Source organism: Vombatus ursinus, unplaced genomic scaffold (assembly GCF_900497805.2).
Source record: "Vombatus ursinus unplaced genomic scaffold, bare-nosed wombat genome assembly UNPS02014830.1, whole genome shotgun sequence".
NCBI classification, from domain to species: domain Eukaryota; kingdom Metazoa; phylum Chordata; class Mammalia; order Diprotodontia; family Vombatidae; genus Vombatus; species Vombatus ursinus.
The window spans coordinates 14,772,533-14,796,921 of NW_020954608.1; the positions used below are offsets into that span (position 1 = coordinate 14,772,533).

A 24,389-nucleotide genomic window follows, 5' to 3' on the forward strand; every position below is an offset into this window, starting at 1 on the left:
AGAGGGTCTGTCCATTGTGCTAGGCACCTGCCTCTAGACCACTTGACAGTAAGGGGATAGTGGTGCAGCACACAAACTGTTGATAATATGTTATGTCTTTTCATACATGCCATATGCCTTTTTGTTGGGTGACCCTCAATTTGAATTATTCAGAGACTATCACAGCCATACAATATTACCAAAAAGATGGATAATTTCTTTTTAATTAATTTCTTTTTTGCTTTCAACAATTATTTCCATAAGCTTTTGAGTTTTAAATTTTCTCTGCTTCCCTCAAGATGGCGTGCAATCTGATATAGGCTTTACATATACATTCCTATTAAACATATTTTCACATTATTCATGTTGTAAAGAAGATTAGAACCAATAGGAGGAACCACAAGAAAGAAACAAAACAAAACAGAAGAAAAAAAAAGTAAATAGTATACTTCAATCTGCATTCCAACTCCATAGTTCTTTCTCTGGATGTGGATAGCATTTTTCATCATGAGACTTTTGAAGATGTCTTAGATCCTTGCATTGCTGAGAAGAGCTTTCAAAGTTAGTCATCGCACAACGTGGCTGTTATTATGTACAACATTCTCCTGGTTCTGCTCACTTCACTCAGCATCAGACCATACAAGTCTTTCCAGGTTTTTCTGAAGTCTGCTTGCTCATCGTTTCTTATAGCACAATAGTATTCCATTACATTCATATACTACAGTTTATTCAGCCATTCCCCAATTGATGGGCATCCCCTCAATTTCTAGTTCTTTGCCATCACAGAAAGAGCTGCTGTAAATATTTTTGTACATGTGGGTCCCTTTCCCATTTTTATGACCTCTTTGGGATACAGTCCTAGAAATGCTATTGTTGGGTCAAAGGGTATGCACATTTTTATAGCCTTTTGCGCATAGTTCCAAATTGCTCTCTAGAATGGTTGGATCAGTTGACAACTCCAACAACAATGCATTAGTGTTCCAATTTTCCCACATCTTCTCCAACATTTATCATTTTCCTGTTTTATCATGTTAGCCAATCTAATAGGTGTGATGTGGTACCTCAGAGTTTTGATTTACATTTCTCTAATCAATAGTGATTTAGTGCATTTTCTCATATGACTAGATAGCTTTAATTTCTTCATCTGAAAACTGCCTGTTCATATCCTTTGACCATTTAGATGTTTTTTTTTTTAAAGGAATTTTGTACAGAGGGAAACTTGGAGTCATGATATTGCTTAGTTCTCCAAAGGCAATAAAGCCCACTGTATTGAACAAAGTTACTTGATTGATTCTGGACTTAGTTCATCATCAGATATAAGTACTGATGGATCATTGCTGTGAGTTGTCCTTAGAACTTTATGTCAATTTGTACATTAAACATTCTTCATCTACTTGGTGTTCGTGGATATCATTTAGATAAGGCTTGATGCAGTTAACCGAAAGTAAGCAAAAAAGTAGTATGTAATTATGGTGCAGTAGAAAGAATTATTGGAAATGCAGTTGAGAATCTTGGTTCAAATTCCATCTGCCACTTACCTATATAAATTTGGACAAGTCTCTTTCATCTCTGAGCATCATTTTGCTCAACTATTACAGTTATGACAATGGACTGGACAACCTCAAAATTCTATTCTAAATTCAGTTCCAATCTATATTTTTATGATTTAGAAGCCTTCTTCATTTATAAAGAATCCTTCATCGACTTTGCCTTTGCCTCTTATGCCATCTGACACCTTGTATTTCACGTTTGATGTTTAAAAAAAAAGTATTTAATTTGGAAGAGCACAATGCTTAAGAGTTGACTTTTTAAAAAGATGCCTCCTGTGCATGTATCATAGTTATACAAGGTTCCTTGAAAGATTTAACAATAGAGAAAACTTTGTTTAACTCTCTGATTATTAATATGAATGAAGCAAACCATAAAAATAAAAAATATATATTCACTAAGGGTACTTAATGTTCTCATTTTTTGGGACCATACTTCTGATTTCGTTGTTGCTACCAATGAGGATATTTCCTCTACTAGTGTAAACCAGCAATTTCTCTACGTTTTATCATCTTAGACAGTTTCCTGGGCTAATGAGAAGTTATAATACGCTCAGGATCACACAACCTACACTGTCAGCATCAGGATTTGAATCAAGACCTTCCTGACTCAAAAGCTACTTCTTTCTTCACTATACCATAGCTACCTCACTATTCAAGTGACTTGCCCAGGGTCACACAGCTAGTAAGTATCAAGTGTCTGAGTTTGGATTTGAACTCGGGTCCTCCTGACTCCAAGGCCAGAGCTGTATCCATTGTGCCATCTAGCTCACTATTCTTAAATAATGGGTGCTTAATAAGTATCTGCCAAATTACTTTTAACTTCTTCAATACATTACACAACCAATATTTGGAAATAGTACTTTTTAACTGACATGACCAGTTTGTTTAAATTGATTTTCAACTTTCAAGAAAACCTTGGAGCTTATTATGAAAAGCAAATTCTTTGGTGACTTTCTATTTTTGGTAATATTTGTTTTTTTATGATGAATTCAAGTACGATAAGTTTGGAAACAAATTTGTTGTTTAGCATAACTGACAGTGGTTTAAAGTTTGAAAAGCGATTTACATATATTATCTTATTTGAGCATGTCGCAGTAATAACCCTGTGAGGTAAAAATTAAGTGCTTTACCTGTGGCCATACAGTTAACATTGATTAAATTCCTACTATATGCCAGGCACTGTGCACCAGTAAATGAGTGCTGTAATTTCAACCTACATCTTCTTGATTACAATTTCATTGCTCTATCCACTGTGCTGTATCAGCCTCAGTTCATTCATTTCTTGATTATAACATTTAACATAACCACGCAAGTAAACATTTACTCTTATGTCCAGAATAAAAAAGAAATAGGGGTTGAATTGGATGAAAATAAACTGAGGGGTGGAGAACTAAAAGGAATGCAGTACTTTTTTTTTTTCTGTTACTTTGTTTGTTAGAATTTTCTGTTTGCCAGATAGTGAGTTATTGATAGTGTTTCTTTTCATGGCTTAATGATGTTATTAGGCATTATAATCTGTACCTTTCTAGTGATCTGAGTCACTAGAATTCAGCAGAGACAAAGTATATTGTATTGCTTTATAACACACTGTAGTTGATTTCTGTGACAGTTTATGACTCATAAGCCAAAGGTCTTTGAATTTAGCTTATATACCTGTAGTCCCAAACTTCCTTTCCTACAGAGATAACGCACACACACACAAAACAATTAATAGATACAAAGCCACATTTAGTTTCCATCATTCCTCTGTTGCCAAATTTGGGAATGTCAATACTTAACCTCATAATATTCTGGCTATTAGTGATCCCACCCTATCAGGACTTCCTTTTCCTTAGATAAAATACAGCCCTTTGTTCAGACTCTTGATCCCTTTTTCCTTTAACAACTGGAAATTTGAGAGGAAATCGTTTAGATTTACATATTCTGTGAATAGGAAAGAGGCTTCTGCATTTTTTTGGGAGGTGGCGGGAAATCCATTAAAAGGTCAGTTTTAAGTCTGAATATCTGCAGCGTCAGATACAGTCTTTGTTTTATTGGTTGATGAAGTGCTATTTTAGGTCCGTAAGGTTTAATTTGTAGAGGTGAGTTAATTCATCTCTTCTCCCCATTTCGTTTGATACATATAATGGCAAATACCTCTTCAAGTAACTTTGTGGTTAATAGATGCCTGTAAGAGAATAGATAAAAGCAATAGTGAATCTGCAATATTTATATTGAGGTGTACTCTTCTCACCTGTCTCCCAACTCACACTTATTTGTAGGTTGTTTCTCTTAGAAAGTGGCTACTCCCAAATTCAGAGGGTACTTTCTGAACCTTAAAGCTGTAGCTCTTGGGCCCTTATTGGTTTGTTTACTTTAACAGTCAGCTAGTAGAACAATTAGTTTGAAGTAAAGGTGTATAGTCGGTCTCTATTTTATCACTACACATTTTTCTAATCTTGACCCGGGCTGTCTAATACCTGTATATTTGGTTTCAAGTATTTGGCATTTTCCAACAGATCCTAGAAAGTAATAAATAGAATTAGCCTTTTGCCTTACCAACAACGTATTATTGCCATCTAGTGGTGAAAATAATTATAGCAGGTGTTCTAAATAGGGACTTTTAAAAATGGTATTTGAGGAGAAATGGATTTTGTATTTCTCTTTGGGCAGGTAGGTATTGCAGTGGATAGAGTGCTGAGCCTGGAGTCAGGAAGACTCATCTTTGTGAATTCAAATATTGCCACAAACACTAGTTGTGTGACCTTGCACGAGTCACTTAACCCTATTTGCCTCAGTTTCCTCATTTGTACAATGAGCTGGAAGAGGAAATAGCAAACTAAATAGAGATACTAGAGTAATCTCTGCCAAGAAAACTCCAAATGGGGTCATGAAGAGTCAGACATGACTGAAATAACTGAACAACAATGGATTTTCCACAATTGCTCTTTTTCCATCTGTAGTTTTTGTAGGAATGCCTTGTTTCTCCTGAAAATCAATCTAACGTCCTCCAAAATAAGTAGTAATATGTAATTTCAAAAATGTCATCTGTGTATGTTATTTGGTGGGGAGACTTTTTTTGTTAACTTAAATTTATTTTTCAATTCGAAATTCTCTCCCTCCCTTCACTCTTTCCTCCTCCCATTTCAGTTGTGTCCAACTCTTCATGACCCTATTTGCATTTTAATAGGCAAAGATACTGGCGTGGTTTGCCATTTCCTTTTCCAGTTCACTTTACAGATGAGGAAACTGAGGCAAATAGGGTTAAGTGACTTGCCCGGGGTCACACAGCTAGTATGCATCTGAGGCCAGATTTGAACTCAGGAAGATGAGTCTTCCTGACTCCAGGCCTAGCCCTCCATCTGCTGTGACACCCAGCAGACTCATTAAACATATAAAGTCATGCAAATCTTATTTCCACGTTAGTCATATTAGTGGTTTAGGAAGGGGAAGGGACATATGAAAAATATGCTTCAATCTGCCCTAGAGTTCATCATTTCTATCTCTGGCAGTAGATGGCATTTTTCAATATGAGTCCTTTGGAATTTTTGTTGATCAATGTATTAATCAAAGTAGCAAAGTCTTTCACAGTTGATTATCATTGCAGTATTGCTGTTACTGTATACAGTGTTTTCATTGTTCTGCTCACTTCACTTTGTATCAGCTTTTGAGAGTCTTCCTAGATTTTTTCTGAGACCATCTCCTTCATTATTTCTTACAGCACAATTCCATCTCCGTCACATAGTACAACTTGTCAGCCATTCCCCAACTGATGAGCATCCCCTCAGTTTCTGATTATAAATATTTTTGTTGTTTTGGATTCTTTGATGTCTTTGGAGTACAAACCTAATAGAAGTATCGCTGGGTCAAAGAGTATGCAGTTTTATAGTCCTTTTGGCACTGTTCCAAATTATTTTCCAGAACAGTTGGACTAGTTCCCAGCTCCATCGGTTGTGCACTAGTGTATTTTCCAATATCCCCTCCAGCATTTGTCATTTACTTTTTCTGTCATGTTAGGTAATCTGATGGGTGTGAGGTGGTACCTCAGAGTTTTAATTTGTATTTCTCTAATCAATAGTGATTTGATTTCTTCTGAAAACTACCTTGTATATTCTTTGACCATTTATTATTTGGGCAATGTCTCTTATTTTTATAAATTTGCCTCAGTTACCTGTGTATTTGAGAATGAGACCTTTATCAGAGAAACTTGCTGTAAAATCCCACCACTGCCACATACTTTCCAGTTTTCCCAGCAGTTTTTGTTGAATAGTGAGTTCTTGCCACAATAACTTACTTAGATCTTTGGGTTTTTCATATACTAGGTTACTGTGGTTGTTTACTTCTGTATATTGTGTACTTAATCTGTTCCATTGATCACCCACTCTGTTCCTTTCCTTCCAGCCTTCCTGCCTTCCTTCCTTTTTTGTGAGGCATTTGGGGTTAAGTGACTTGCTTGCCCAGGGTCAAGTGTCTGAGGCCATATTTGAACTTGGTCCTTCTGGCTCCAGGGCTGGTTCTCTGTTCACTGCACCGCCTAGCTGTCCCCTGCCTACTCTATTTCTCATCCTGTCCTAGATTGTTTTGATAATTGCCTTTTATAGTATAGTTTGAGAGCTTCAGGTTTTTTTAAAAAAAAATGATTTCCTTGATATTCTTGACCTTTGTTCTTCTAGATGAATTTTGTTATTTTTTTTTAGCCCCTTAAAATAATTTCTTTGGTAGTTTGATTGGTATGTCATCAAATAAGCAAATTGATTTAGGTAGTATTGACATGTTTATTATATTAACTTAGCCTACCCATAAGCAATTCATAGTTCTCATTATATAGATCTGTATTTTTGTAAATAGTATTTTGTAATTGTGTTTATATAGTTCCTTTGTATATTATTCCTTTGTGTATTTTTTCATTTGCATGCCCAGTTTAGTGATGACCCCTCTCTCTTTTATTGATGTAAGTGCTTACCATTTTTAGCTTGGAGTTGACTCCTCTTTTTTTTTTTTTTTTTTTTTTGGTAAGGCAATTGGGGTTAAATGACTTGCCCAAGGTCACACAGCTAGTAGGTGTTTAGTGTTTAGTCTGAGGCTGGATTTGTACTCAGGTCCTCCTGACTTCAGGGCTGGTGCTGTATCCACTGCACCACCTAGCTGCCCCTTGACTCCTCTTCAAAGAATGTCTTGAAGTTCTTTGTCTTCATGTTTCCAAAGCTTAAATTCTCAAACAGCTTTGTGCATAGGATTGGACTTGGAGTCAGGAAAATGTAGGTTTGAATCCTCCCTCAAAGACTTAGCTTTTACCTGTCCCTGAGAAAGCCTTTTAACCTTTCTAAGCTTCATTTTCCTCATCTGTAAAATGAGGAGGTTGAATTTGACTTCTGAAGGTCAGTTCCAACTTTGTATCTGATCAAATGTCTTGATGCAGCACATTGAGTTTTGCTTGGTAGAGCAGTTTGGGATGATGGCACCATCTTTTTAATTTTGATTATGTTACATTCCAGTTTGTCTTTGCTTTTCTTTCACAAGTCCACAGTGATCCTTGTTAAGGTATCTTGGTAAATAATTTGTTCTGACAACTCAGAATATCTTGTCCATATTTTGTGGATTTTTTCCCCCATAAAGTTTCTGACATTTAAGCATCTTTAACTGTCTTCTAGATGTATAAGTTAATTCTGCATTTTTTTAAGTTTTGGGTGATTCAGTGTTTGTTTTTTGAGTTTGTATTCTAGTTGACTTAAGTTGACTGTAATTTTTTTTAACTGTTTCAATAAGTCTTTTGTTTGACTTTCAGAATATACTCATGTTGTTCATTTTTGCTATTATTTTCTCCTGATTTTTGTCATTTAAATCTAGCCTAACTTCATCTATGATTAAAATCCCCCCCCCTAAAAATTCTTGTGATTTATAATTTTCTTGCAAGTGTTAATTATTAAATCAGTTTATCAACAAGCATTTGTTAAATGCTTGGGCCATAAGATCCTTTGTGCCATGAACAGGTAGGCACTGAGAATGCAAGTACAGAAATGAAATGGCCCCTGCCCTCAAGGAGCTTTTATTCTGTATTTCTTCAAGTGTATTATTTTGGAGATGTCTCAGGTTGTCTTGATTTTTTTTGTTTGTTTTATTTTTCCCATTTGATGATGCTTAAGCTGTTTCATTGCCCCATAGCATTTTTAAAAAAAAAAATCTTCTTGTTGTTCATTTTCTATTTTGATTTTTATTTCCTTTTTTTTTTTAGCCCAACCCCCCCCCCATTAGTTCAGTTAGATGTTTATTTTAGTAGATGTGAAGACCTTGCCTTCTTTGAATCAATCAAACATTCTTAAAATGCCTACTCTGTTCTGGTTGCAATATTAGGTGCTGGGGATACAATGGCAAAAAATAAAACAATCTGTGATGTCAAAGAGCTTATGTTCTATCAGGGAGACAGCATGTACATATATATATGTATATGTGTGAGTGTGTGTGTGTATACACACACATATACATGCACATATACACACAGAATAAATAAAAGGTAGGTAAATACAATGTAGTTAAGTGGGGAGGGTACTAGGAGTTGGAAATAGGAATACATGTAGAAGGTGGTGTTCAAACTGAGTCTTTGAAAAAATGAGGAATCTTTTAATTTGAGGTGAAAAGGAAGTGTGTTTTAACTTCTGGGAGAGGGCCAGCACAAAGGCCCTGAGGAGGCAGGTGGAGGGCTCTGTATGAGGAAGAAAGAAAAGGGCAGTTTGAATTGTAAAGGGTAGAAAGGGGAGTGATATAGCATGAGGTTGGAAAGATAAGTTGATTCCAGGTTTATAGAGAGCTTTAAAAGCCAAACTGAGGTGTTTATTTTATCCTAGAATCAATTGGGAACCACAGGTGTTTGAGGAGGGGAATGACATAGTAAGACACTTAGGGACAATTTTTTTGGCATCTGTGTGTAGGATGGGCCAAAATAGTGAGAGGCTTGATGAAGGGAGATGAGTTTGGAGGCTTTTGCATTAATTTATCTTAGGGGTTGACATACTGGGAAGAGGTGGAATTGGAAAGGTTGTTACTGTATGGCCCATGAGCTAAGAATGTTTAAGTAAAATTTTAATGAATTTAAAAATGTAAAAAAACTTTTTCAGCTACAAAAAGTCACTGGGGCCATACTTAGTCAACAGCTGAACTGAAGAATAATGAAGGCCTAAATTATGGTGGTGGGTGTGGGAATGGATATCTGTCCATAAGATGTTGCAAGGCAGCTGATAGCTTCAATATCTCTTTCAAAAAAAAAGCAATAGAAATGCCAGTAAGAATAATATGTTAGAAATCCTTAAAAGGGGAAAAAAAAAATCAAAGAAATGATCATCAAAAGAAAATCATTCATGCAATGAAAACATGGAAGCCAAGAGAAAAATGTCTTGTGAAACTCCAGCAGAAACAACATCAGAATTGATTTCACACAATAAAAATAGATAATAAATATACAAAAAGAATTAGACAAATGATAATGGTGAAAATATCACAAAATGAAAACAAGAAAATGAAATCCGAATGTCCATTTCTCATTTATGGATTCTGCTACTCTCCCTGTCACCTATTTGCCTAACTCTGGGATCATCTTTGACCATCTCCCTTATTACCTCCACGTCCAGTCAATTGTTACAGCTTGTCAGTTCTACTTGTACAACATCTTCATACCACCACTTCCCTAGTTCTAGCCACCATCATCTCTAACATGGATTATTGTTATAGCCTTATAAACTGTTCTCTTTACAGACTCTTCAGTTTCGAGCTGACAAAATAATCTCTATAAGGAGTGATTATGTCATTTCAGTATTAAAAAACTTTAGTGGTCTCCAGTTGTCTAGAGATTGATAGACACACCTTGGTCTGGAGTCTAAGGTCCTTTTTTGTACCTAAATGTAGCTAGGACAGTGTTCCCTCCATATGGCCTGCTTTGGTTAGAACACATCTTAGAATACTGTGTCCTTTTTATGGGATTAATTAACTTCTTGACTATTCTTACATAAAATACTCATGAGGTATAGTTGAAAAGCTTCTGTGTAGTCCCCTCAGTCTTTTGACTCTTTAATTCTTTAATCCTAAACCATGTTTCCAACTTTTTCCTTTGCTTTCCTCTTGACCTTTGAAGTCACTTCATGTAAAATGTGTGTTGATTTAGTTTGGTGGGCTCCACTGCATTCATAAAATTTTCCCTTATTTCCTTATCTTTTACAAATGATACAGGCATAACCAAGTACAGTGATATTTCAGTAGCCTTCCAAGAAAAGTTCTTGGCTTCAATCACTGTTCTTTTTAATTCATTTTCTACACAATTGCCAAAGTGGTATTTTTCCAGGTATGACTTTGTCTTCTCTTCAAGAATCTACATTGGTTTCTTGTTGCCACTAACATCAAATACAAACTCTTCTTTTTAACATTTGAAGCCCTTTGCAATCTGGCTCTAAGTTACTTTAAAAGTCTCATTAGCAATTATTTCCCTTAATGCAATCTGTTGTCCAACCATGTTAGAGTCAACCTCTCCCTCCCCCCCCCCCCCCACCCCCAGCATCCTGTCCTGCATGACAGGAATGTATTACCCACTTACATCATAGAATCCCTAAATTCTTTCAAACTTGGGTCACTTGCCATCTTCCTACATGAGAACCTTCCTCATCTTCACAAAGGCTACTTTCTCTGGCGCCTTCCCCCACTGCTCCCCCCACCCGTGTATGTGTTTTCCATTGATAGAATATGAGCTCATTTATCTAGTTAAATCTCACGCTGAAAATGGGAAAAAAGAAAGAAAAAGAAAGTCTCTTGCTTTTATATAAATCTGTCTGTCCATCTCTATCCATTGCCTAACACTTAGAGTAAAAAAAAAAAACTAATTAGACCCATCACTTGTTAGGGGGAAATACTGTTCCTTATATTGAGCAGGGATATGCCTTATAGTAACTACTACGTATATCAGCCTTCTAGAGCCATATAAATTGATATGTTTGACAGAACATTTAAGGGTAATTCTAGTAAAGGGTCCCCTAAGTCATCTTTTCTCCTGGCTAAATAGTTCTTTGAATTGTTTGTAGGATATTGGTTCCAAACTTTATTTGCTATCCTTATCACTCCCTTGAACACTGCCCTGGCTGTCACTGCTTATGTTAAAACTAACAGTCTTCATTTATGTAATCCAGGATATGATATGGCTAGCTTTATGAGACTAACATTCTGATTATGGTTGGCATTAATATTTTTTTAAACAGACACATCATACTCTATTGACTCATGAATCTTGTGGTTAGCCAAATGATTTTCACATGAACTTAAGTCATATCTCCTGTTATGCTGTATTTATGTAGTTGGTTTTTTAAACTTTTATGTAGGGCATTATATTTTTCATCTTGAGGCATAATGAATAATTTTTCTCAAAGCTAAAAAGACCCTGAGTTCAAATTCTACTTCTGATACATACTGATTGTGTGTAACCCTCATAAGAGCCAATTTAATCTCTTAGAGACCAAGCAGCTTTCTTAGAAATTAATGAAATGACAGATTCAAATCAAGCTTGTCCTGATAATATGTTTTATATAGCTCTGCTTTTATAGTTTACAAAGTGATTTTCTCACAACCTTATGAGATATAGTCTCCAAATTTTATCCTTATTTTACAAAAGAATGGGGTCAGAAAGCTCAAAATCTTTATTTTGATTCTGTGCCTAGATTGTCTCTTGAAAATCTGATATGTCTTTATGTTGTTGATTAAAAATATCTTTGAACCTTCAGAAACAAAGCCATTTTTATTGTGTACTCTCACCATTTTCTAGTCATCCAAATAATCTGAGAAAGCAGAAGAGCCAAATTCATAGGATACCTCAGGGGAAGGAATGTGAAAATGTGAGGAATAATATGGAAGAGACCAGAAAGACACTGAAAACCGGCTGTTTTTCTCCCTGTCTCCTTGATATAAAGCACACTGTACAAGAGCTGAGGAATATAATATAAATAGGTGAAAAAATCTAACCTGTGCCATGCTTTTGATTTGATTGGAGATCTAATATAGTATATAATGAAGAAAAGAGCTCATTGGGGCCCTTACAAGCAGGCACACTGAAGGGTAAACTCTGAAGTAACTGAATAATTTCATTGCTAAATTCACAACATTCTGTCAGTTTCCATACTTAATAGATTAAGTGTGGTTATGGCTTTTGAAGGGAGAAATAGCAGGAAGATGTGAAAATATTCATTTGATAAAGTCATTTACATAAAAATGATAAGGCAGTATAAGAGGTGGATGAACAAAGAAATTAATGGAAAAATAGCTGAAGACTGATCTTCCTGGAAATGTCATCTTCCTGAGAACAGTGGAGATGAAGTGATTGATCAAAAGATTATATTTTCAGATCTTTTCCTTCTATTTGTCAGCATACTTTCCATGCATTTTGCATTTTCTTTCTCCAGAAATCACTAGATAAAAATTTTAGTGAATTTTTCCCAGTGAAATTGTACTTTCTTAATTGCAGATTCAGGTCACAGAGAAGTTTTTGCACTATATTATCCTAAAGAACTCACTAACAGTATGCAAGCTTTCTCTCTCTTAACATTTTTCTATCCTTATTGTGTCTTACTACTATTGGGTAAGAAAGAATGGTAAGACTTTATTTGCGATTGTGAATGAATTAATAATTTGCCTGAAAGTGAATTTATGTGATGACATAGTATTAATGTCTAACTTCTAACCAGATATTAGTTACTACTGTAGAGTTGCACTTTGTATAGCTGAAGAGGGCCAACTTTTTTATCTTCTGTTTACCACATCCTATTCACCACCATGGAGAGGTTGAAGGAATAATTGAAAATTATATTTTTCCCATCTCAAACTACGTTTTAGGCTTAGAGCACTATATAAGTAGATGTTATTAGCTAATTAGGCCAAGCTGAAATAAAGCATATGCTGACAGTCAACTTTAATTTCCACAGTAATAGTGGAGTTCATGCCATAAGTGTGGTTTATCTGTTATTGTTCCGTCATTTCAGTCGTGTCCAACTCTTCATGGCCCTATTTGGGGTTTTCTTGGCAAAGATACTGGAGTGATTTGCCATTTCCTTTTCCAGTTCATTTTACAGCTTTATAGCCACCTAGCTGCCTCCTGGTTTATTTGACATTACTATAATTTCTTATATTTTATTAGATTTTTGGTTTATTAAAAAAAATTAAGTGGTATGTTATAAAAACAGGATGATTTAGATTGTTAAATTATTTAGTTTTTCTTACCTGTGAGCATTTTGGGACTGTGGTATTTTTCAGGATTCCCATTTTCATCACTCCATTATTCCAGGAATAGCTACATTGTTGTTTGACTGTTGGTTTTTAATGTAATTGTTTCATTTATTTTCATCAAATTGTGTTTGCAAAATACTGCCACATAAAATGGGAAATAATTTACTGGAATCTTTTCTTTTATAGTTGATCACAGCCGAGTTAAGCTTACTTTAAAGACTCCTTCCCAAGATTCAGACTACATCAATGCAAATTTTATTAAGGTATGTTTTAACACATAGTATTTTATATTTACATTGCATTTTAAGGTTTGCAAAGCACTTTATGTGCATTTTTGTTTGATCTTCTGAACCCTGTGAGATAGATTACAGAACCAATTAGAGCTTCTTTGAATTATTGACTTTGCTTAGTGTAATCAAGCATATGTGCTTGAAAAACTGTTTTGGTTTTTGGTGGCTATTTGAACTGCAGGCTTTTTTAAAGAGGAAGTGTTGCGTAATAGATAAAAGCGCCAGGTTTGGAGTCAAAAAGACTCCAAAGGTGAGTATAAGTTTCCCTTCTGACACATACTGTCCATATGAGCCAGGACCAAATCCCTTAACCTCTGGTGGAGGTTACCACAGCAAGTAGTTACTGATCTACATTGGTGAAAGGAGCTTCCTTATCAGTAGTTTCCTATACTAATGAAATTTCAAGTCTGGGCAGAAAACTTCGTTCGGTCAAAATAGTTTTATTTTCATTCCCCTATTTTGTATTTTATATCATTTATAAATGGGAATTTCTATTTCTTAATAACTTTAAGAACCTCATTTTGTTTCATTAATTTTGCTATAACCTACTATTTTGAATTATGTTAGCATTATTTAAACCAATAGATAAAATACTTAAAGTAACATTTTATTTTCAGTGAAATTTTTTTAAGATGAATTTTAGGGGTTAACCTGCAAATCTTCATTTAAAAATATAAATGATTAAAAAAAATTTAATGATAGGTTGGATTTTGTTTTGATTTGGAAACTTTCTTTTCAATACATGTTCTTGTCACCAGCATATACAAAATTATTTTTTTAATTGCTTCTGGCACATAAAAAAAATACTCCCTTCAAGGTTGAACACATTGGTCCACCTTTGCTTGTGTCCTTTTATCATATTCTTTGTTGATTCCTCTAGCCTGATGGAAGGGCTAAAATAAGTAAGAATTGTATATAGATTTGGAGAAGATCTTAGAGGCCATGTAGTGAACCATTCACTCCATGTCATACAAGTTGTTTTACCACTCTGAGCCTCTTGTCCCTTATATAAAATGATGGTGATGTCTGCATCAACTTTGAGGTTCTGTTATGTTACACACATGAGTGTTTAATAACATGTTTTAGAAGGTTGACATGTTAGCATGAGAAAACATTTTGGAAATATGTTGTAAGAGAAGTGAGAGTCAAGTTTGAGACACCTAGAAATGAAGGTATTAATATTCCTTTGCATGTGAATTTTGCTTTTTACTTTTTTTAGGGAGTCTATGGGCCAAAAGCATATGTTGCAACCCAAGGACCATTAGCAAATACAGTTATAGATTTTTGGAGGATGATATGGGAATACAATGTTGTAGTAAGTAATTTGTTTCCAAATATGTTTTATAAGAATTATTAGTGAGATTTATGTGAAACTAAGACTAAGACCACTTCAGAGATAGGTTTTTGTGATTATCATGTTTCTCCAAATGTAGAGATCTGTCATACTTGTAATTGATTTTTTTCTTATTCAAATGGACTTCTGCTTTATTACATCGAAATTTGACTTTAAGTAACAGGTTTATAAGACATTTCAAGCTTCAGTTATTTTTCTAATGCCTGCTGAAATTTGAGATATTTCCAGTCATTACTGTTATTATCTTTTCATGTTCTTCATAGGAAAAAATTTAATAATGTAAGAAATATAATTATATCACACTTCCTAATTTTAGAAAATTCTGTGGAAGTTGTTTAAAATGTTTACTATTGCTGCTGCTAGGTTAATTACATCTAATCTAAAAGCATTATTTTAGAATAGTGTAAAAATCAGAAAGAAGTCTTTTTAAAATTACATTAAAATTAGATAAAACTGTGCAGCTTAGTATTGCTCTTTTGATCTGTAGCTCAATTTACTATATTCCTCACACACATCTCTTGCATTTATTTCTAGTAATGTTTTTAGATTAGTTAGCAGTATAAGACTTACTTTCATAGTTATGTTTTAGAAGAAATCAGTTTTTCTTTATCACTGATAATTGGAAGGGCTATTTAGAGTATTTTAATTTGTTCAAAATTACTCAAAAAATGGAATTGTTACATGTTAGTAATTTTGATAGTAATTTTGATAGTTTTCTTATAAAAGTTAAATTTAGTAGTCTGTGCGTATTTGAATATGTCAGGTGATTACTTGGAGAGGGAGAAGAAAATATCCCAAATTAATGCTTTTTGTTTGTGTAAAATTGTGCTTTTAATTGACATATATATGCTCTTTTTTTTTTCTTTTAAAGATCATTGTAATGGCTTGTCGAGAATTTGAAATGGGAAGGGTATGTAAACTTAATTATTGCTTTCTGTAGTGTGCCCTTACTTATCACATTAGTGTTAAAGGTGATAAACTTAAATTTCACTATATCATCATTTATCTATTATGCAGAGTTTGCTATTTGAATCTAATACAGTCATATCTTATACCATTCCCAGGATAGTTTTGTTTCTAGAAGTGGCGGGAAGACTTTAGCGTGATATGATCTTACCTAGACTAGAGTCTGGCAGCATGGACCTCACATTACAGTGGGCTGTTTTACAGAATACAAACTATATGAATGTGTCACTTTTAGCATGGTGGGGAGAAAAAAGTTATATGGCAGGCAAATTATAGGGCGATGCTTCGCTTTATTATGAAGATTAAGTGGGAGGGCGTTATACATACAACATATAACAGAAAGGCTACTTTTGAGATGATAGCTAGGCACTGAAGGAAAGTATGACTGGATCTTGACCTAGACAACGAGGGTGTTTTGAGGTTGTCCAGTTAGTACAGAAAGGCCCCAGGGCCGGATTTGATTGGGCCTAGTTTCTAGACCATACCCATGGCTAAGGAATGAAGAAAACGGAAAGATTTTCATTTAGTCGTTAAAATTTTTTTCCCAGTAATCCTTTTGGTGAAGATGTTAATTTGTATTATGTATGCTGAAAATTGGGCTGCAGGAGGTTATAAAATATTAGATATCAGGGAAAGTGAGTAAAAAACAAATTCAGTGATTGAAGGTGATAAAATACAAATCACTCTGTTAAGAGACTTACTGAGAGGGGAAGGACCAAGTACATTTGGCTTTATCATGGAATCTTTCATCTCAAGTCTAATAGAAGTTGTGGGTTTTTTTTTTTTTTAAAGCAAGTTAGAGGGAATGGTTTTCTTTCTTTTTTTTTTTTTTTTAGGCAGTTGGGGTTAAGTGACTTGCCCAGGGTCACACAGCTTGTAAGTGTCAAATGGTTGATCTGAGGCTGGATTTGAACTCAGGTCCTCCTGACTTCAGGGCTGGTGCTGTAACTACTGTGCCACCTAACTGCCCCTGGGAATGGTTTTCTTAAACTCTTGTTTGGAACTGGGATAAGTCATTTAGCAGTTGTATATATGTGTGTGTGTTCAGTGAACTCATCTCTTGTATATGTGCTCCCTTCTGCCCTCTGATACTATCACTGCCCTTGTACAGGCCCTTATCACCTCAAGCCTGGACTGTTGCAGTAGCTCTTAGGCTGGTCTCTTTGCTTCAAGTCTTTTCTCACTCCAGGTTATCCTCCACTCAGCTGTCTGAAGCATAGGTCTGACTGTGTCACTGTCCCCTGACTCACACTTTTCATTCAATTTCAGTGGCTCCATATTATCTCCAGAATCAAATATAAAACCCTGAGCTCTTTCCACTCAGTCTTCTCACACCTTATTCTCTCCGGGTCATTTGTGCTCCAGTAACATTGGCCTTCTTCATGTTCCTTGGACAAAACACTCCATTTCTTGAGTGTGCATTTTTACTGACTCCTCCTCCTCTGCCTCCTGAATTCCCTGACTTCCTTCAGAGCCCAGCTAAAATCCCATCTTCTGCACGAAGCCATGTCTGATCTCCCTAAATGCTGTTACCTTGCATCTGAGATTGTCTCCCATTTGTTATCTCACCCATTAAACTGTGAGTTTCTTGACAGCCTTTTTTTGTATCTCCATGCTTAGCACCATGCCAGGCACATAGTTGACACTTAATTATTTCTTCTTTATGTGACTTGACTTTCCCTACAAATTTTCTACTGTCATTTGTCCCTTTGAATAATTTGTTAGCATTGACACCAAAGGAAGGGCATAAGAAAACAAAAACTATTCTGTTATCAATTCCATTCAAAGTTTTTGCTCAGGTTCATAGTGGTTGTGTTTTAAGGCATATGGTCACTGAAGAGTTTAGAGATATGATAAGAAATGTACCATTTCTCCTTTTACTGGCTTTTAAAATGAACATCCCATATTCAGTGATGATGGATGACACAAAAAGCTCTGCCCTCCCAGATGATTCCAGTTGACTGGCTGAGAGTTTTAGGAGCGTATGCCATGCCCATTGTGAGTTTTAATTTTATGACTGAACTAATTTATGAATCCCTCTGTATTTGAAATGACTTTTTAAAAAAATATATAAAATACTCATTGCATTTCAAGCCATGGTGTTAAGCCTTGGGAATAAAAGTACATAAAATATCCAGCCCATATCCTTAAGCATATGTTCTAGTGGCTAAGCAAGGCCTGAATATTGGTTTTCTTCATATTGAAGAAAGTAATCATTGATTGAATCATTGATCTTGTAACCCACCAGAACTCCAGATCTTTTTTCAGTTGGTAGTTGTACTTTCCCCATCTTGTGTTTTGTGAAGTTGAGTTTTTGACTCCAAGTATAAATCTTTACATTTGTCTCTAGTAAAGTTCATCTTAACATCTTAACTTAATCGATATACTTAAGCGATATGTGTGATCTAAATCGTGTCTTCCATCACATTATCTGTCAAATAAATTTCTCTCAGCTTTGTGCTATTCACAGATTTGATAAATAGTATGGTCACCTTCATCCGAGGTGTAAATATATGTTTAACACCTACAGTTGTTAAACAGAATAGAATCAAGGACAGGTCCATGAGGCTCCAAGTTAGAGACTCTGATGTTGCTGTTAACCCATTAATGATTATTCTTTGGGTCAAGTCATTCAACAAGTTTTGATTCCACTTGAATAATGCTGTACTTTAGCTCATTTCTTTGCATCTTGTCTACTAAGATAACATGACTTCCTTTAGTTTACCTAAATTTCACCACAGCATTTGACAGTGTCTCTGGCATTCCCCTAATCTGCTAATCTAATAAAGCTTCCCCCCCCCCCCCAAAAAAAATAAAAGCAAATATGGTTAGCCTAGAAGGACTTATTCTTGGATGCCATGCTAAGTTTTTGTCAGTGCCATTTCATTGTCTAGATGCTCACTAGCCATCCCTTTTAGTATGTCCTAGAATTTTTTAGGACTCTGTTACACTGGGTCTTAAACTTAATTCTCTTGCTTATTGATTACAGCTTGCTGCTTTTTCTTTTTTTAACAGAAAAGTAAAAAGCACCACAAATAACCTGGGCAAGAGGAAAGAAAGGGAATAAACATTTTCATAGCTCCCACTATGTGGCAGGCACTGAGTTACTCAGTAGGAGATGTTAAGTCAGCCTAGGGACATAACGTGCTAATGAACAATCTTTTTAGTTGGTTGGTGAGAATTTTCTCCTTCCTCTCTTCTTCTCTCCCTTTCTTCCTTTCTTCCTTCCTTCCTTCCTCAATCAGGGTTAAGTCACTTGCCCAGGATCATACAGCTAGTAAGTTGAGGCTGAATTTGAACTTGGGTCCTCCCACTAGGGCTGATAATCTTTCGTACTACCCAGCTGCCCCTGGTGACTTTTTTCAAAACTATCAACTGCCTATTTAAAAAAAATTTAGTTGGAAATGAGTTAAAACATTGTGGCCTGTGGAGGAACGTGTTTTGAAAATCAAATGGATTTCATAAAGTTGGGAAATAGAGAATATTTGAGATCAGTAGTAGAAGAAATAATAGGCTGTCCTAATCTAGGATGTAAGAAGAGAAAAATAGAGCAGTTTTCTTACAGAGACCCCTACTCCTCCTTATTCCCACTGTACCTTTCAGGTTTTTCTATTGATCAAACTATTGTAGAAAAGAGAATGTCTCATAAAGCTGAAGAATATATTTTGGGAGATTGGAGGATATGGCCTTTATTTGAGGAGTATAATGAATAGAGTACTAGAATTAGGATAATTGGCTGTGCAGCCTACCTTAGACTTTTCCTGCCTGTGTAAAATAATAGGGTAAGTCCCTTAACAGGGTTTTACTGTTCTTATCTATATACATGAGGACAGTTATACTTTTGCTACCTATCTCATAAAGCTGTTGGGAAGAAACCTCTTTGCAAATCTTAAAGTGTTATATAAATATGATTTATTATCTTGGAAGGCTGTGGATAAAAGATAAAACAGGGAAAGCATGAGTGTCCACATCTCCTGATCTGCTTCAGTAAATGAACTGAAACTCATAACCAATCGAACTCTAGTAGCATATGTATGATAGAATGGGACAAGCTGTCTCCAGATCTTGGGATCATTAGATAATGCATTAGTCATACTGAAAGATTTGAATGAGGATTGGAAGCTGAGTAAAGAGTTGGAAATTGGTGTTTTTACTTTTATGAGTAGTAAGCTGGCTGTTATTAAGAGAACTTAGATGTTTAAGAAGAGCTAAACCTATAAGTAACTTAATTTGAATAATTTTCTTTGGCCAACAGAAAAAATGTGAACGTTACTGGCCTTTGTATGGGGAAGATTCTCTAACATTTGCACCATTTCAAATTTCTTGTGTAAGTATCTACATTAAACTAACTGTTGTTCCCTTTATGGTTAGGTCTTGTGATTTCACTAGTATAGGGAACTTGTAGTGAGGAAATGTCTTCCACTAATGCTCTTTAGTAGATGCTCTGCAATTTATAATCTTGGAAAATTGCTGGGGGCACTGAGGGCTTAAGTGATTTTGCCCAAGATCTTAGAACTAGCATGTTAGAGGTGGAAATTGAATTGGGGTCTTCCTGACTCTGAGGCCTGCTTCCATTGATAGAACAGCAGTCTTTAGTAACAAAATTAGTGTTGTAAATTATTGAGCACTTGTACTCTTCATGCTGTTAACAGTCTTTTTAACTTGCCTTAGGTTCTGTCAGACTGCTTTAATAGGTGTTTGGTATGAAATATAGTTGTATATAAGAAGCCAAATACTCATACGTAATACCAGCAGTTTTTCACTTAGGATCCTAGGGTTTAGAGCTGAAAAGGATTTTAAAGGTCATCTAGTCCAACCCCCTCATTTTACTGATGAAGTTACTGGGATCTAGAGAGGTCTAGTGGTTTTTGCCAAGGTGTCACAGGTTATTAAGTTGCAGGTTAGTGGTGAATATATTCCTATTATAATGATAAAAACATTACATTTTTATGTGGTGCTTTTAAAATCAAGAAATGCATGTACTTTCATGCTAATAAACTGATACATGAACCTGATTAACTGAAAACAAACCATCTTAGCATTATTTAGGATACTGAACGAAAAGAATTGTTTGAATGTCAAAGTGTGTGGGAATAAGAAGGAAAATGGATGCTGATTATGCAGGCTTCTAGAATATTGTGCATTGTGGATATAATTTAACTGAAGGAAGGTGATATCTTATTGACTGAATTTAGAAATTTCTTTTCCAACCTTTTGACCTGCCTTAGAGGTATTATAATTAAAAAAAAATAGGGCCCTTATAATCTTTGGGGTTGTAGTAGAACAAATGGCATACTCAGAGAAAGTATTAGAGGCTGGGTTTTAGCCTTAGTTTCTACTTTCTTTGATATTGGTGGTAATTATTCTTTCAGGTACTAAAAACTCTGTAGATAGAATTCTAGTAAAAACTACTATTGAGACTATTTAAAATAGTTCTATTTGATCTGAATTTCAAACTCTTAAGTAGCATCCTATCCTCTCCTCTCCTCTCCCCTCCTCTCCCCATCTTCCTTTTACATCTACAACGGTTCAGTGGTTATAGCATCTCACAGTTGTTTCCTTTCATTTAGGAAGCTGAACAAGCTAGGACAGACTACTATATTAGAACATTGTTACTTGAATTTCAAAACGTAAGTACTTTAAGCTTAGAGTCTACCCTCAGGGTATGATTCCTGTGTGTATGTATCTCTTAAATATTCTTAGACAATTTAATAACTTTTTATAGGTGTATAAAAAACTGGACAATCAGTGACTAAAAATTTTCCAGCACTTGGACTTTAATAAAACCTCTATGTCTTAAAGATATTTGGGTAACTTTTTTTAGTTAGCAGTCAATCTGTGTAAATTGTTTACAATCAAGCAGCTATTTTCTGTAATGCGTAATAACAACAATCATTTATTAAACACTTAATATATGCCAGGCAGTGTGCTCTGTGCAGGAAACTATAAGCAAATATAATCCCTGAGCTTACCTTTTCTTGGGGGAAGATAGTACGTAAAAGGAAGTTTCATACATAAAAAGGGTACCCAGATAGGGACATGGTGGAGAAATAAGCCCGGAAAGAGATGAATGAGTGAATGTAGCTGGGCTGGGGGATTTCCTTTAAATGGAGGTTCAGGGAAGAGCTGCCTCATCAGAACAGAGGGCTCTGGAGTTGAAGTGATCTTCCACAACAACAAGGCTTTTGGGTCATGGTAGAGAAAGAAGTCCAGAGAGTCAAGAGGAGAGCCCAGAGAGGAATGTGCATCATTTTCTAAATAAAATAAAAATTTTTTTTCCTATTCTGAGTACTGGTTGAGATTTTTTGTTTGCCTCCTCTAAAAAAGTTAAGGCAAAATATCCTCTGTTTAAGAGTTATTTATAAGATGCCCTGACTTTCAAGCCTATAGTATTTTCTTGACTATTCAAGTAGTAGAATTTATTTTTAATTAGAAAGTGAAATTGTAAATAACTGAAAAGTGTTTGAATAGTTTCCAGTAATTATGTGTTCTTTAAATTATCTCTTCTGCATCGCAGTTGAGATTGGTGATTGTGATTATTCTTAGCATTGATTCTACAGCAGAAAAAATTTTTAAACCCTTGGCACAAAACTCCAATTATATCCCTATGTTTTAAGTTGAGCAGTTCACCAAAGTATCATTAATGTCATATAAACATTCTTTTTAAAAAAAATTTTAAATTGATGTTTCACTGCTGCTTTGAGTGAAAAAATTGTTTTATATTTTAACATTTAAAGACTTATTTATAGTCATCATTGCGGAATTTTAGATTGAAATTTCGTATACGTTTTAATTTGAATCAACAAATATTAATTGAAATATGAGGTATGCCAGTCAATTGAATTTAAATTTCCAGATTAATAATAAAAAATAATAGGCTATTATTTCAGTTAATCAGAGAACTTTTAGTAACTGAATACATACATTTGAAAAACTTGTAGATGAGGCAATCTTTTTGTGCAAGGGCTAGAATTTTCCCTAGTACCTTATATAGTGTGTGTGTGTTTTTTTTTTTTAGGTAAATTTTTTAATAGCTATCAATTGATTAGCATAGCTAGCTTTAGCATCACATGACAACCACCCTTCTACCTCTTCTGCCTCAGGATCTAGTTAGGAAAGTCATTCAGTATTGGCTTATATGTTAGAATTGTAACTTCTATCTCAATTTTCCTGGAGATTTTATATTCTGGATCTTAGCTCATCTTGGCTTCTGATTTTCTAATAGAACTTGTACTTAGGTCAGTATGTTTTTATTACTCTTATTTATAAAAGAGTGTGTGTGTGTGTGTGTAAAAATAGTGACAGTAATGGTTAGCATTTATATAGTGCTATTTGTGCCAGACACTGTGCTACACCTCACAAATATCTCATTTGTTCCTTAAAACAACCTTGGAAGGTAGGTGCTATTATTATTTTCATTTTGCTAATGAGGAAACTGAGGCAGTCAGAGGTTAAGTGATTTGGCCCAGGATCATCCAGCTATTCAGTATCTGAGGCTAGATTTGAAATTAGGTCTTCCTGATTCCATGCCTAGTACTGTTCACTATACCACCTACCTGACTATTAAAATGTAACAAAGACATACTGTATATTTTTCAAACAATTATTACCTCCTGCTTTCGGTTTCTTTCTTTTATTCCCCCCAGTATTCTGATAGTATTATTAAGCTGTTGTCCCATAATACTAGATCCTCATTTGAAGCAAATCTGAGCCACAAGGACCAGGAATTTCTGCTAAGTAGGGGAAAAAGGAAAAAATGATTTATCAGTGTTATTGTTATTCCTATTTAATCTTATCTGTAAGTTTAAACTGTTCTTGTGTACTTTTTATCTCTACTTTTTCACTCTGATGACATCCTGCCTCTCCAATTAAAAAAAAAAAGCCAGTTTGTATGTAATGCTTTAAAGTTTTGAAAGCACTTTACATATATAACCTCATTTTATCTTCACAACAAACCTGTGAGGTAGGTACTAGTATCTCTGTTTTACAGATGATTATACTGAGTCTGTAGGAGGTTAAGTCACTGTTGAAGAAAGTTAAAGGTAAAGGTGCAGAATTCGGACTTTGGCATTTGTGACTCCAAATCTAGCACTTTGTGCACTTCACCTCTTAACTCTGTTATCACTAATATCCTCCTCATCTGAAACAGACATTATCAAGAAATCAAAGCCTAGAGAAAGACTTCAATAAGGCTCCATATTGCCATCCCTAGCATGTGACCCCCAGACCCCTGTGTGACAAAAGAATCTTGGGAAACGTGGGTTCTTACTTTGATCCTGCAACTAACTGATTCCTGACTCAAGCTGGTCACTTAGCCTCTCTGGTCCTCTGTTGCTTAAATGTAAAGTAAAAGTTTTGAACTAAACTCCAGAGTCTTTCTGGTTCTCACATTCTGTGCAACTGTCACAATGCAAAAGATGTTTATGCCCTTCTCTTTTCCCTTTCCCAAAGTGTAATTTGGGAGTGGAGTATAAGGAAGGAGTAATTTATGCTTTATTTTAGATTGTTTTTTCACAGAAGTTTTAATGAAAGTCTAAGGACCATTTCTTTTTTTCTTTTAATCCCCATAGAATTTACCATAATTCTAGGAACATACTAATTTATCAATAAGTAATGCATTTTAAAAATAAAAGCTAATAAGCAATGCACATATATCTTAGAAAAATGAGCAAAAACATCCCTCAAACCTGAAAATAAATAAATTTTAAAATTTCAAAGAGCACTTTCAAAGTTGTTAAATTTCTTAATTTCTTCAAGGAATCTCGTAGACTGTATCAGTTTCATTATGTGAATTGGCCAGACCATGATGTTCCTTCATCATTTGATTCTATTCTGGACATGATCAGCCTTATGAGGGAATACCAAGAACATGAAGATGTGCCTATTTGTATACACTGCAGGTACAAAAGAGTTTTCAAATAGATTGTCGTGATTTTTTTTTTTGCTTAAAAGTTTGAATAAAGTTGTGGTTATTTCTGATATCTGTACATGGTAAACTTAATTTTTTACTAGTTTTGAGTGACT

General features: G+C 34.9%; 1 protein-coding gene across 6 annotated transcripts in view; it reads left to right on the forward strand.

The window, feature by feature from the left end:
* PTPN12 (protein tyrosine phosphatase, non-receptor type 12) overlaps positions 1-24,389 on the forward strand; it is a 94,377-nt gene that overhangs the window by 43,456 nt on the left and 26,532 nt on the right. For 4 of the 6 annotated variants that reach the window (XM_027838624.1, XM_027838622.1, XM_027838620.1 and 1 more), the window contains 6 exons: positions 12,942-13,018; positions 14,265-14,360; positions 15,271-15,309; positions 19,621-19,692; positions 20,936-20,995; positions 24,123-24,265. In XM_027838624.1, the coding sequence (XP_027694425.1) occupies positions 12,942-13,018; positions 14,265-14,360; positions 15,271-15,309; positions 19,621-19,692; positions 20,936-20,995; positions 24,123-24,265 (487 nt within the window). The remainder of the gene's footprint in view (positions 1-12,941; positions 13,019-14,264; positions 14,361-15,270; positions 15,310-19,620; positions 19,693-20,935; positions 20,996-24,122; positions 24,266-24,389) is intronic. The other 2 variants (XM_027838621.1, XM_027838623.1) reach the window with 1 other exon arrangement.